Source organism: Phoenix dactylifera, chromosome 8, assembly GCF_009389715.1.
Source record: "Phoenix dactylifera cultivar Barhee BC4 chromosome 8, palm_55x_up_171113_PBpolish2nd_filt_p, whole genome shotgun sequence".
Taxonomy (NCBI): Eukaryota; Viridiplantae; Streptophyta; class Magnoliopsida; order Arecales; family Arecaceae; genus Phoenix; species Phoenix dactylifera.
The window spans coordinates 26498363-26513662 of NC_052399.1; the positions used below are offsets into that span (position 1 = coordinate 26498363).

General features: G+C 39.4%; 1 protein-coding gene across 1 annotated transcript; it reads right to left on the reverse strand.

The window, feature by feature from the left end:
• Nucleotides 1-507: 507 nt before the first annotated feature.
• Nucleotides 508-7579, reverse strand: LOC103723354 (receptor protein kinase TMK1-like). Its single transcript, XM_008814248.4, has 2 exons — nucleotides 5170-7579; nucleotides 508-1221 (listed from the first exon to the last, which is right to left on the reverse strand). The coding sequence occupies exons 1-2, from the start codon at nucleotides 7376-7378 to the stop codon at nucleotides 767-769; spliced, it is 2664 nt and encodes an 887-aa protein (XP_008812470.2). The 5' UTR covers nucleotides 7379-7579; the 3' UTR covers nucleotides 508-766.
• Nucleotides 7580-15300: the final 7721 nt, after the last annotated feature.

Consider the following 15300-nt stretch of genomic DNA (forward strand, 5'->3'; position numbering starts at 1 on the left):
AGTATGACCACCTTTCTTATCCTCAGCATTTAAAATATAATTAAAGTCCACCATGGTCATAAAAGGAAGGTTCATAGACCGAACAACCATGGTTGACTACCGCACTGCTCTATGGTATGAGCCATTTGTGCTTGTGTACCCCACTCCTAAGATCTAAGTAGGACTCAAATTAGGTTGTAACAATGCCACACACCAGCCAACAGTCCGCATTAATCTACCAACATTCTCAGGATCAGAGGAATGAGGGGGTTTATATGGTGTATCACTCAGGATCCCAAGCGAATGAGGCCGACTGAAAGGCCGATGGCCTTCGGAGGCCTTTTGGACACGTCTCCATGCTCAACCGTCCCCTCATGTCTGAAGAAGTTGGAGCAGAGGATCGCGATCACGATCTTTTGTTCTGCTTTTTGCTTCCTTCTATTCAAATTGGACTGAAGTCGGTTGGCCTGCCAACTTCAGTCCAATATGGCCATTTCAGGCCTGGTCTTACAAATATCAAATACAGGATTGAACTGTTTAATGGCCATTAATTTTATTATTGGAATTAGGATCCACCCATTTCATTTACTAGGTGTAAAGGAAACAAGCTCTTGATGCTAGAGCAAAATGATAAAGGGAGAAAGTGAAAAAAAAATGAGCAAAAGAGATTTGCTCTCCCCCAACAACATCCATTCCCAGTTAGAACGAGTGTGTAACAATATAAACAATCATACAGCAATAGTAGAGCCTTCAGCAGAACATTGCTGAAGATGCCCTTACAATGCTTCTAAACGTATCTAATGCTGGGATCTTCATTGTACCATTCAGTAAATCTGCTTTCACCATTTTGCCATCCCTCAAGTCTGCCTCTGAGAGACATTTCTGGATCACCATCACTGTCATCGTCGCAGCTAGTGGGTTTCCACTTTTCCACGAGGGGAGCTAGCTTATTTACAGCATGGCTCATGTCAGGCCTCTGAGAAGGCTCGCGGGCTGTACAGTAGCGTGCAAGTTCTGCTACTTCCCATAAGCTTATGAGATCTTCTTCATCAAGATGAAGATTAGGATCTGGAGACGACTTAAGAAAGTTTTCCTTGTCAAGGATATTTCTGCGGAAGACATAAACCAGATTGGTATCTTCATCCGGGCGGGTATCATCGAGCACCCTCTCTCCAGTAATTAGTTCCATCAATATAACTCCAAATGCATATACATCAATCTTGGTTGTCACTTTTCCAGTAACTGCAAGAAAACCAAAATGTAAACCCATCATGATATTACTTATGACATGTAATCAGCAAATGAATAAAAATGGTAATAATGCACATAGTAGCTTTTAGTGTCACTGGACCACAAAATGGAGCCTAACTATACCTATTAGATTAGAATGGTCTCTCTTCAAATCATGTAATCACAGTCATAAATATGTAAAGTCTGCTACATGTGCATGAATTGTAGTTTATAAGGAACAATTTTAGATCATGGTCAAATCCCATGCAAAAGATATTGTAATATAAATTGACTGACCAAAGTTTTGCATTGAAGGGACTCAAAACTGCATTGACTAGCTAGCCAGAGCAACTATATTAGTGTTTGAATCAAGTTCAAGTATAATTAATACAGGAGTTAGAAGTTTTAGATATGTTGAAGGATATATAGTTATGCCTGATACTGAGTTATTAATTGTAAAGTATTCTGAAGTTCGGTTCTAGCCTATTCTTTCAGGGTGATAAGTTGAGTTTGGGGCACCATCCTTGCATTACTAACGTACAATTTTCAGGTTTTTGGAAGTTGGAACAATGAACTTTTAGTACATTCTTCCCAAATATGCCTACCTGGTCAAATTATAATGCCTTCAAACTACAACAGAAGAACAAGAAACAAGTATGTTCTTTAAGTTGGAATTACCTTGTTTGGCTTGCTTGATAGAAAATATGTAAATAAATGATGAAGAAGAGAAGAAACATGGATGGTTGGAATAGATTTATCATATTAATGATATAAAGAAAGAAATAAATATTAATTTTCATCATCTTAAGGTTCAAGTGATCCTACCTTGGGGCGGGGGGGTGAAGGTCATCCCTTAATTTATTGAGATACATAAATATTTGATCGTAAATATTATCGCGGTAGATTTCATATATAGGTTATGTGAAATGAAGGGAACCTACTTCACATGTTATTGTTGTTTTGTCTTCCTCTTGTTAAATTCTTATGTACTTTGTGCCAATGCAAAGTGAGATATCCCATCAATTCCTTTTGCTATATTTATGTCAAGATCCCTTCAAAGATCAAATACCCAATGTAGCTTCTTATTAATCCTTTCAGATTCCAAAATCCATGCAACCACTCATACAAAAGTTCGTGAACGGCAAGTTATTCCTTTCATTGAATGGCCAAGAAAACCAACACCATAATACACAAGAGACTCAAGCTCCATTTTAATTCTTACAACCAGACAACTTCAAAAGTTCCAATGAAGAAGGTCAAGATTTTGTTAGATGGGATATATTGATGAGGTAGTGATACAGTATCGTTTTTTCTTTTTTTCCCTTTTTTGTCAAACCAACGCTATACCATTGCACTGTACTATGAAGAGGAATATACAAACCTAATGAAATCGATACTTAAACAACCACCAACGTACAAAAAAGTAAAAAAGCATATAGGTGTGATTTATTCTTGCTGAAATTTGATATCCAAAAAATAATGGATAGAGTATGAATTGTTTTGCAAGATCTTACGACAAGAAAATACAAAGGTTGAGAAGACACATAATATAATTATCTTCCTTCAGATTGAGAGAAACATATTGTTAATTAGTCTATAATGATGCTACTATTTATCAAAATGTCTTTGGTTGCATTCCATTACCAATTCTTTTAGAAGTTTTTCCAGGTCCCTTTGTTGCTTGATGTTGTAATTCTAACTCAAGGAAAGAAGTTATGGGATTACTTACAAGACAAACAATTGGAGGACAAATATGAACCAAATAAGACATAGCTTGACGGCCCACAAGAAGGGCATATGATGAGCATCACATCATATAACCTTCAGTATATTACCTATGAGGGTCAAGAATTACAAAAGGTAGAAAAAAGTTATGTACAGAAAAATTATATTGTAACATTTGCAATCTCATATTCATGGTTCACAAAGGATTCCGGAAAGAGCACTGTTTACTAAGCTATGTCAAGCAATTTTTAGTCCAGGAAGATCACTAACAAAGTCCACGTTTACTGGTAGGCCAGACCTAATCCACCTTTACAAACGTAAGGACAAAGCATATAGACAACAAGAGCTGCATTTTTTTTTTAAATGTGGTATTATAATAACTTTTGATTTGTTTGAGTTGGATAGTAGCTCAAGTTTAAGAGTTGAAGAACCCTCTTCGACCAATAGATATAGTCTATAGTCTATACATATTAAAGAATTATACAAGTTTGGAGATACGATAATGTTGTCAGAACAAAAGTAAGTAGTGGCAGGTCATTTATGCGATCTCATAACTACAAACAAAACCAGGAGTGTGATCTGAACTTATTCTTAGAACTTTTAACTTGAAAAGAGTGATGCATTATACTAACTGTCATAGAAAAACATCCATGAAAAGTTTTGTTATAAAACATTAACACATCATCTTCTTTATTATTGTCAAAAAATACAAGAGATCACATGCTCTGGAAATGTATCCATATTAGGAGAAATTATATCCTACATGGTGTGCAACACGTGGCTGTGCATGACGCCAATCACAGCTACTCATTCCTGCATTCCCCATTCATCAAGCGCTCATCTCGGTGCACCGCTACATGAACGAGCGGCTGCGATTGGCACGTGCACGGCCACATGGTGCACGCCGTGTAGGATATAATTTCTCCTATATTAGGGCACAACTAGGCTGTAACATTGGAGCACGCAGCAATATATGAGGGTTATCTGCCCTGTGTTAGTAAGCTCAAACTTTGATTCAACAAACTTCCTCTTCTTTAGTGGTAGCTGAAAATTGAAAGGTTTTATTACACATAACAGCCAAACCCATTATTAAAAGGATTCACCTAGATTCATTAACAAATAAACTGATGGGAAGATGATGTGAAGATGGAGTAAGTTACCTAATTATACAAAATCATTAAATTCCAAAGCTCAAGATCAAACAGAATTCGGCCTTTAAATCACAGAGGCAGCAATTGCTACAAACCTTCACCATTCACCTCTTCAAGGTCAAAAGTTGGAGTCTGCCTCCACAATGATCCAGAAAAAGATCGGGTTCTTCAAAGGATCCTGAGGTTTAGATTGCTTGAGTATCCTACCTCTAAACCCTCATATCGACCCTTCATATACCACCATTTGCCATATAGCATCTTAATATGTCATGTAAAAACTGTACCTCAAAACCTCCATGCCCACCTTTTACCTACCCAAACTGACATCTCCGATGATAACAATCGTCATGAAATTCATAAATTATATTTTAACTTAGATAAGGAACTCATACATCTAAACACTATCCCACCTCCAAGTAGAGGTATGAGATTTCAAACTGGCGTAGCTAATGCAATTGATGAACAAGAATGTGAAAAGGTGGTAGTTTGACAACACACCAACAAACAAGTTCTGTACAACAAATATGGCTGCTATGACACATGGAATGCTAATTGTTGTCAAATTCAATGAATAGATATACAACGACATGTGAAAAGCTCCCATCATATTCAGACACCAAATTTATGTAATATGATATATCACCCCTCAATGGATATATTATGCAGCTGCCAATGTAAAGGTCACAAAGCTCAATATTGTCTTGGTCAATACTATAATGTTATCGCTTAAAGTTCCAAAGCAGGTTTTTTCATCTAATAAACAAGCTAGCAGTTGAAAATTTCTAGCTAACAGAGTGTAATAACATACTATGTCAAACATGTATCGTTAGCACTCATATCTACATTTGAATTTCCATTGATAGTGTACAAAATATAGTTGTTAGATAAGAATGTATTTATGGAGATGTGGATGTATGCATGTCCTATTACTCAAGAAGCAACCTTTATATGTATTTGAATTTAATTCAGTCTACAGGAAACAACAAAGCACAACAAACCAGCAATTTTTTTCTAGAACAAATAGAACCAATATAAACTATCTTATTGAATCACTAAATCAGGATGCAAAAACAAAAATACTTACTCGCATATTCAGGTGCAAGATATCCGAACGTCCCCGCCAGTCGTGTCATCATAGACTTCTGCTTATCTAGTGCAAGCTTGACCAATCCGAAATCTGAAACCTTAGCCCGCTTGTCATTGTCCAACAATATATTCAAGGGCTTCAGGTCCCTGTGGATGAAACTCTCCTGGGCCAAGCTGTGCAGGTATTGAACCCCTCGAGCCACATCCAGAGCTACTGCAAGCCTCTGCTGCCAAGTAAGAGGAGAAAACCCATTCTCACTGCATTCAAACAAGTGCTGCTCCAAAGTCCCCCCTGGCATATATTCATAGACCAACAGCTGCTCATCCTCATCGTCGCAATAACCTAGGAGGGCCACCAAGTGCCTGTGCCTTACTCTTTGCAACACATCAATCTCTGCTCTGAACTCTTCATTCCCTTTCTCACCTATCAAGCCAACCCTGCTCCTCTTCACTGCAATCATCGTCCCGTTAAGCTGCCCTTTGTAGACGACTCCGAATCCACCCCTCCCTATAATGTTGTCCTCGCTAAAATTGTTCGTGGCACTACGGATGGCATGGATCGACATGCACATGCCTTGCGTGTCGGTCGTACTCCCCATGTTGTTTTGAGTGTACCGTCCATTCCAGCTTCCATCATTCAAATTCATACCCATCACTCCTATCTTCACCAATTCTGGCCCATTTGCAGGGGTTTGTGTAGCAACCCGACCAAATTTCTTGCGCTTCCTTCTGTGAATATAGCAGATCAATGCAGCCGCCAAGCACCCCATACCAACCAAAACACCTATAACTATTCCTGCAGCTGTAGCGGCTTGAAACTTTGATGAAGACCCATTTGAACCAGAATCTCCTCCGGAAGGATCCACTTCTTTGCCGATATTCGGGTTGCCTTCTTTCCTCACCTCCACAGTCTGACGGAATTCCGGTACTTTTCCTGAGAGGTCGTTGTTGGTAACATCAACAAGCGTCAGCTTCTGCAACTTCGTCAAGCTATCTGGTATTCGGCCCGAGAGGCTGTTGTTGCTCAGTATCAGCTTCTGCAATGAGGCAAAGTTACCAATGGCGGGAGAGATGATCCCACTGTAACGCCGGTTCGCAAAATTAAGGACCACGATGTCCTGGCCACCACAGGTCACACCTTGCCAATTCTTACAGGGATCGTTCCCCTGCCAGGATTCTGTGAGGTCCATCGGGTACTCGAAGCCTGCCGCGACTTCCAGCAGCGACGTCACTCTCGGGTCGCACTGCTCCGCCGGATTCTCGACACAGAATTGGTTGCCCTTGTCAATGTCGACGGTCACGCCATCGGCAAACTTAGGCATGGGGCCCTGGAGCTTGTTGTTCGACAGCGTGACGTTCTTGAGGGTGGCGGACGATATCAGCGACGGCGGGACAACTCCGGTGAGGAAATTGTCCCGGGCCCTGAAGTCAGTCAAGGAGGCGAGGTCCGAGAGATCCGGGATGGGCCCTGTGAAGCCATTTGATTGCAGCCATACCACTGACAGCTGGGTCATCCGTGCGATCACGTCGATCCGCCCGGTAAGCTGGGAGCCGGCCTGTTGATTGTTGAGTACAAGCGACTGAATATTGGATCCCTTGAAGGATGCCGGGAGCTCGCCTTTCATGGTGTTGTAAGAAAGTGTCAGCGACTGCAATTTGGGCATTTTGCCGAAGAAATCCGGGATATTGCCGGTGACCCCGGCGTCGGAGGCGGAGAATACCACGAGATTCTCGCACTTGGATACATCATCTGGTATGGACCACGGTTTGAACGGGTTCTTGTCGAGAGTCATGGTCTGAAGGCTTGTGAGGCCGGAGAAGAAATCGGCAGGCATGGTGGAGAAGGCATTGCTGTCGATGTACACACTCTGGAGGCTGGCGAGATTGGCGAGGGAGGGGAGATCACCTTTAATCTGGTTTTTCTGGAGCTGGAGGGATTTGAGGGAGGATAGATTGGAGATGGAGGCGGACAGCTCGCCGGAGACACCCTTGTTCCTGAGGTTAATTTCGACGACGCTCCCGCCTTGGCAGGAGACCCCGGGCCAGCTGCATGGGTCGCCGTTGGCGAGCTTCCATTGAGGGACGATAAGGCTCTTGGCGATGTCCTGCATGGCTGCACTGTCATCGCAGAGAGAGGGAGAAGGGAGGAGGGAGAGAAAGAGGAGGAGGAGCAGAGGGAGAGGAGAAGGGCTCCTAACCTTCCCCATTGTGAAGGCATGGGGAAGGGGGGGCGAGAGGAGGAGGAAGGAAAAGATGGCTTCAATGGCGGTCTCTTTTGGTGGATGGAGGATGGGAGAGAAGGGGAAACAACGGCGATCGAGGCGGAGAGATGGATGGGCCTCATGATTTCTCACCTCCCTCCGGCTCCCGGCTCTGAGCTTCCGCTGGCAAAAGCGCGTTTCCCACCTACTCCCTATTTTTGGGTCTCAAAATGAGCTTTTACCGGCGTGGCGGTCTGTCGGAATTCGGAATAGGGGAATGTCTGTTGACTTGACGAGCTGTCACAACACGTGGCTGCGCCCCCGTGTCTGACAATTTGCAGATGCCGCGTGGCTGACATATCGTCAAACATGTCGCTGAGTTTCTTCCAAGGGCCTCATGGAAAAGTGGAACGCTAAACTCTCAAGATGCTGCACCTATAAGTCTTTAGCCTGAAGTAATATTTTGAGCTGAATTAGAATTAAAGTCTTCCATGTAATCTACGTCTCCTGAAATTTCTTTATTAGCAAGCCAATCTATATGTTGATAGCCTTTATCGAATATATGAGAAGCCTTAAGTATTTGAACAACTTCTTTAATTTTTCATATATCTTTGAGTAGAGATAGATGAAGAGGACCAGGATTAAAGGAGCAGCAAATCCATTGCACTACTATAAGAGAGTCACCTGCTACCCAAAATTGAGTGGCAATAAAGCTACGCAAATACCTTCCCCGCCGCTCGTAGTTCAGCTTCAATAACTAAGGGCTGGCAAAATGATCAAGCATTAGTTTTCCATTGTGATCTCTGATAAAAAAACCAGCACCTGCAGGTTGATCTTTTGCAGACCCAGCAAAGCTAACCACATCGATACTCTAACGAGAGGGGTTGACCAGTAAATTATAATGAGAGAAGAATGAGGAGGGTCCAAAGAACCAGTGGTTCCCCATAGCCTTGCTGTTGCACTAATGGAATCCTTGTTCAGGGCTTGAAGAAGTTCTCTTGCTAGATGAAAGGCTCTTTAGTAGTCACATAAATCCTCTTTAGTAGTCAATTTGCCTTGAAATACTTGTTCATTTCTACAGGGCCATTTTAACCAACCGGCATGAAGTAATACAGCTTGGTCATTATCACCAATCGCTCTATTGTATACCATGTGCAATAGATCATCAATAGAATAGCGTGATCAATATCTTCAATTTGATCCTCACATAGATCACAAAAACACTTATTGGGATGTAACAAACCATGATTATATATAGTTAACTTATATGGGAGTCGTCGCCAAGACAATTTCCACCAGCAAATTCTAGTGTTAGTAGGAGATTTCCAAATCCAATCAAAATCAGCCATTGGATGATCAATTTCACTATTGATAATATTATTATAGACTTCCTTCAAAAGCACCTTGCAATTCTTATTCTTTCCCCTTAATTTGACTCATTGCATGTTTTAATACTGATGGGTGTGCATAGGAGCTTCGAATAAAGATTTTTGAGTTTCCATGGAACTCTCTCTCTCTCTCTCTCTCTCTAGGGCTCGGGGGAGTGTTCATCAAGGAGGGAACCCCATATAACAAATGAACAAAAGTGCTCCTGAATGCATCAGCTATAGCTGGAACTATTTCAAATTATGAAAAATTATTATTAATTCAGAAATGTGGCTAGGGACATCATGTAGCTGGCCCAAGCACCTTTTGCACTTCAATTGCTCCACAACGAACATAAGAACAATGGAACTCAGTGAGGCTGCCAACTAGGTCCGATATGTTTCTCATGCATGAGCTAACAAAGTCTACTTGCACTTTGTAATATAGGAGACCACGACTTTGAGAGCCTCCCTCTCGGCCACGTAGAATTTGCTTGCAAAGCTTGGACTGCACAAATGCCTTCCCATGCACCACGTAGCTCTAAAATGGGACTATCTGTACCATTGAAGGAAAAATACCGGCGGCAAGAAGCCAAGCCTAATAGTCACGAACCATAGAGGCAGCTCTAGCTATGCTACTGGGTTTAATGGGACGTCGTCTCTCTACAAGAAGTTATCTTCTTATGTCGGGTTTTAGGAGGTGGGGAGCAATTTGGTGAGATTTTGGTCCCACCTAATTGGAGGTTGTGTGGTGGATGGCCTAAGTAACCGATCATTCTTATATATCCTTAATCCTAAATACCAAAAATGATCATTTTTAAAAATTTCATAATCTTCAATTTTTACTCTACCTTCAATCTCTATCTTTAATTTTACTAAAGTTACATTTCATACATTTAGTAGGACCATAGTAGAATACATAGAATATAATTTTAGTAAAATTAGAAATAGAAATGAAGCTAGAGTGAAATTTGAGAATAGAGCGATTATTTTCAGTTTTATGATCAATTATTTATAAATAAGTGAAAATTGATGATATCTGAAAGGATAATAATAGTATGGGTGTGGTTTACGTCCTTTACACAATAAAAGCATAAGTTTTTTGCTGCACCTATTTCACTTCCATAAGTTGCTTTAAGATCTTGATTCCAAGATTTTAATTAATGGTGTGAAAGAAGATATTAGTCTATTTCTTAGGAGCCACAACCCCTCGTGTACCCATCTCCTCTCTCCTAATTAGATGTGCTTCTCATTTTACTGCCTAAATGCCGCCCATCAGAGTTCCTCTCCTAACCACCTGATTATCATTAATCCTTGCCTTCTAATCTCCATCTACCACATTGTTGCCTCCTCTTCTATACCCTATTGCTTTTACTATTTGTTTTCCTCATCCACCCACCTCGCCCTTGTCTTTGCAGCTGCCTTCGTCATATCTAACCTCTTCTTCCTTTGGCTAGCAAATGCCAAACTTTATGTTATGCACCATCCATATCTAGAACAATTTTTCACCTAACTAATGGCAAATCAATGAGCCATAGGTGGAGAGGATCAGGGTGTTGTTAGGGGATTGGATGTGGTACTAGTGGTCAATGTAGCAACCTAGGAATACAAGCCATAATTTGGATGGGTTGGGTTAACCCAACGCAACTTCTATATCTCCAAAACCTGGCCTAACCAAGCCCAATCTATATTGGAGTTTCTCTAAGCTCAATTTGGATTGTGCCAGATTAGTTGGATCATATCAGATTGGGCTACATTAATTGGGTTAGATTGTGATGAAAAAAGGGAAAAATGGTTAGTTTCTTTGTTAGAATAATAGTTATTGGATTGAGACCTCAATCATTCATCAATTTTAATAATACACTTAAACAATATAATAAGCCTAAAGAGATAACTATACATATGAGTATATGAATATATATGAATTATTTATTAATTTATATATCAAGTTGGGTCAGACAAGGTTGGATTCAAAATGGATTAGGGTTGGATTTGTGTTGGCTTGAAGGTCAACCCTAACACAAACCAACCTAGGGTTAGGTTGGGATTTTTTGAGCTAAAATTATAAATATGATATTCTCTAAAGAGAGGGTCATAATAGGAGGCCAAGGAGGGTTTAGAGTTTTCATCAATTCTTTAAGGCTAAAAATTAAAAAACCAGAAGAGAAGATTGGATAAAACCAACATTGAACATGAGCCTTGAGTAAAGCTTGAGTATTATCGAGAAAACTTGAAGGTCAAAGCACCTCCACTAGCCTTTAGTACAAAATCCTAGGTCCTTACTTCTTTACGTGGGATGGGCCTAAGATGCACATACCATGTCCTTATGAGGTAGGTGCAACATGGTCGCATTCTAAATATTGTAAGTTCCATCCCTCTATACATCCTAGGATGCTAGAAATTAAGACTTTAGTAATGTTGAAGGCCTTTTAAGGATTTAGATCAAGAGGTCATAGATCCTGTCCACCTATCTCGGTGCTCAAATAAATATACAACAATTAACTTACAATAAGTCAAAGAAAATGAAGACAAGCCGATTCATCATCAAGGAGTAAGAATTTTCATTGGCATAGTAATATGATACATGATGTGAACTAGAAAATAAATCAAGAGGCCCAAAGAGCTTCTTTGGTAGTGTTGCCGCATGCTTCCTTCTTAGAGGAACTTTCTTATCTCGAACTCTTCCTTGCTTTATGCAACCTTAGATCTTACTCATTTGGTTGGAGAGTTCTAGGGTCTTAAGAGAAGTGGGAACAAAGAAGAAGAGAAAGGAGAGGGAGAGAGCTAAAACTAAGGGAACGTATGCTAAAGCTAAAAGAAAAAGTTATGGGAGTTTGAAGGGATCAAACAATGAGGATCCAATTCTTTCCTCCAAGGGGCCATGTATAGATGGAGTAGGAATAGTTTAATAGCCAAACTCAAAACTTTTTCAACTAGAGAAAGGTTGAGACGATGCCAAGTGGCATCCAATCATTAATTTGAAGAGAAAGCTATGGATCAAAGACTTGATGTGATGGCTTGGATGCTTTCTCTGAAATCTCATGGATAGTGGTTACTCTCTCTCCTTTTCCCTCTCTTTGACCTTGGGAGGAAAAGTTAAATCTCAAAAAGATATATTTAATATTTTTAACCCAAGCTTTTCTATTTTAGTGATTTGCATGTGGCTTTTTACATATTTTTACAAGGATAGTTAATGAGAATAAAGATATCCAAAAATTGTAAAATTTTAACTTGGACACCTATGATATATGTGGTGGTTACATTTTAATTTTAAGCATAACTTCTTAAATTTACACTCAAAATTGTACCAAGTCGAATCCAATCAACTTGTATGTATAAATTTGATCAAATTAGGCATGAGGAAGTCTAATTGGATCTAGAATTAGAATTGGTGGGTAATTTGGAGAAAGTTGGATCAAATCAATGAACTAGGTTGGATCAGGTGAACTCGAGTTAGTTGGTTCAAGTAAATTGATGCAATTAGTGGTAATATTGTTCAACTAAACTGGAGATGGAATTGGTGATATAGTATTTAAACGTCGTTTAGAATGACTCGAGAGGGGAATCAAAATGGGGGAATTAGGGTTCGAAATTAGGGAAGATGGATCAATTAATGCAAGTGAGCAAAATTGGGCTTAATTAGATGCACAATTGATCAATTGAAAGTGAGGCGAAGTAAATATGGACTGATCTAGGGCTCATTAAACGAAAAGGGTTAGTAAGATGAAGATCTATGAGAACCAATAAGTTTTATATCTAAGAGCACGATCACTTATTGATTTTAGACCTTAAATTTTTGAAGAGGATGCCAAGGGAGTGGCACCTAAATCCAAGTTTATGCAAATATCATAAGAAGCGGCATGAGAAAGTGGCTTGGTGAAAAGATAAGTATGCTAATGTCATATGGTGAAAACTCAAGTAATAAAGGAAGCCAACATGATCTTGTTGTGCACAAAATACTCAATACGTCTAATCAAGTATGAAAAACTAGATTGACAATCATGTATAGAGCACTAATATTATTACAAAACATGATGTAAAATTTTTCTAAATGATTTCAATATCACAAAGCATATAGCCTAGTCAGATTTGAGTTCAATACAGACCCTTTCTTTATTACCTTAAGCTTTCAGATCAATAAATTAGCTAACAAGATATGCTAAAATTTCTTTTCAAAAAAGGATACTCTAATGTTTATGGTTAGATCATGAAATCATAACATAGGCTAGTCAATGCACAACTTTCACCACTTAATTTAGATTTTTGTCCCCAAAAAGGAAGGCTGACATGCACAGTTGACTAAGAAATGGATCAAAATGGTGTAACTAAAAAAAACAAAAACAAAAAGTCACACATCTTAATAATATGAGGCTTGTTTTTCACATAAGTGGTCAAAGGTCCAAAACCCACCCTATAATCATTTTAGCGAAATATTTTCTCGTAATGATCCAAAATCTCACTTAAAAAGGCTAGTTGAATTCTTTTGTCATGTACGAATTTCTAAAATTTTCTAAGAGTGCAGCTAATATGGAACTAAACACACACTATGCATCTGTCATACACTCCTTCCATTTTAGTCATGGGATCTTCATTAGGCAAAAGGTTCATATTCAATAATATCCGTTCACAAACATGATAATTGCCTTGTGGTCAATCTTGAAAGGGTCCGTGCTACAATATTCCTTAGTATAGATGGACCATGGACTAGAACTGTGCTAATACCATTCGTCACAATATAAGACCTCACATAAAAAGTCATAAGGTCTATTTTAGATTTTTTGGTCCCATATAAGTACTCAAGATCTTTGTAATGCACAACCAATATTATAGAACCAAATACCCACTTTGGTCCTCTATCCACAAATTTACATTTTAGGTGAAGTTTTCCTTTGATACTTGTTTGTTGGAAGAGAAATGTTGTAGGCCCAACTCCGGTTGTAAATAAAGAAAGGCAACAAATCCACTCAGCTAGTAGCCGATCTATTGCATGATACGAGAGAAGTGATGCATTTCATGGGATCCTTTGGGGTCTTTTGGATTCATGAATGGTCGCTGTGTAAATCATAATCGTGCCAGGTGGCAACCAATATACAAAGTTTTTCGTTGGCACTAAGACTAGGCCCCTGACATTTTTCTATTGTAAATTTCTTCTTCTTATGTAATATAGTAACCGAAGATTGGCTGGTTGAATAGCCAAAACATGGAATCAAAAAAGAATAGCGAAAGAAGATCCAGAGGAAATGGAATTCATCCATCAGCCAATCTGCAGTACGAAACCAACCAATCTGTCACTTGATTACCTTCCCTAAAAGTGTGAGTGGCCCTAAATGCCTGTAGAGCTGCCCTCATCTGCATAATCACTCTCAACAGTGGATTAGAACTAGGCCTATTGGCAGAACCATTAATCCAAGTAATAACAGTAGCCGAGTCACCTTCAAACCAAACCCAGACCCAGAAAGCTTTGAATTAGAAATATGCAATGGAAAGGTCTTTCCGACAGCATAGATCAACCGGCCAAAGCGATCCCTAATAACTATACTCACACTTGCAGTATTATCATTGATAGAACCATCAAAGTTAACCTTCGACATAGCAAGGGGAGAGGGTAAATAGGTCACTCTAATACTATCCAATTATGACGAGGGGCATACAAGGCCAAGGTTACTCCAACCCCTTGACTATATGTCAAAGAAAACCAAGGATCGGGTCTTATAGCAATCCGCATACAAATTTATAGCTCATTTCACTACACCTCCTTTTGAAACATTCGATTATTTCTGGCCTTCCAAATACACCATCCGATATTTACCATGACAGATGTAATCATTTTCTCTACTTGGGGCTAAGCTAAACTGTACCTTAATACAGCCAAACAAAACTTTGCAAAGTGGCAAGTGGCCATAACATGGTCATAGTCCAGGTACAAAGCACAGGACTGAGAGTTTGCATTAAGAACTCATCTTCTGTGCAATCCAAATTTGCAAGAAATTCTGAACCACAATGGTTTCCACCAAAACATTTTTACCCTCTCGATAGTATGTAATTTGCAAATTTATGTAAAAAAAGGGCAATTATTTTAACCTGTCTATTCTTCCCCCAACGAAGCTGATCAGGCCAAATCCTTTTAGGCATAGGCATTTTACAAACATTATCCACCATTTTAACTAGGAAGGCAGATAATAATTTCCTTCTTTTCCAAACTCTATCATCACTTATGAGATCAGTTGCCTTCCAATTCCCAACATCAACATCCATATTAGAAAAAAGTAGGCCAAACCTTTCAAGCAACATTAGAAATTCAAAGGTCATGATAGACATTTACCTGGTCATCAGAGGCTGCCATCCAAATGAAATAGTTCTACATAATTAAGCATTCAAGCTTATTTTTCCCCTAATAAGAGAGCATCCACAAGAGGCTACCAAGATGCCGAGAAGTTATATTTAGCACAAATCATCTTGTCCTACAAAGAATTAGGTTTCAATTCTAGATTGCAAGCAATTCTACATATAAAGGCCTTCTATTTGAAGTTCAAAAGTTGAAGCCCCAGACCATCCAATTTAGGA

Excerpts from the sequence above, each read along its gene's own strand:
- LOC103723354 (XM_008814248.4), bottom strand. The coding sequence starts at position 7,378 with ATGGGGAAGGTTAGGAGCCCTTCTCCTCTCCCTCTGCTCCTCCTCCTC. Across the intron at positions 1,222-5,169 it reads TCTTGCACCTGAATATGCGA|TTACTGGAAAAGTGACAACC; the intron begins GTAAGTATTTTT and ends GTTTTCTTGCAG.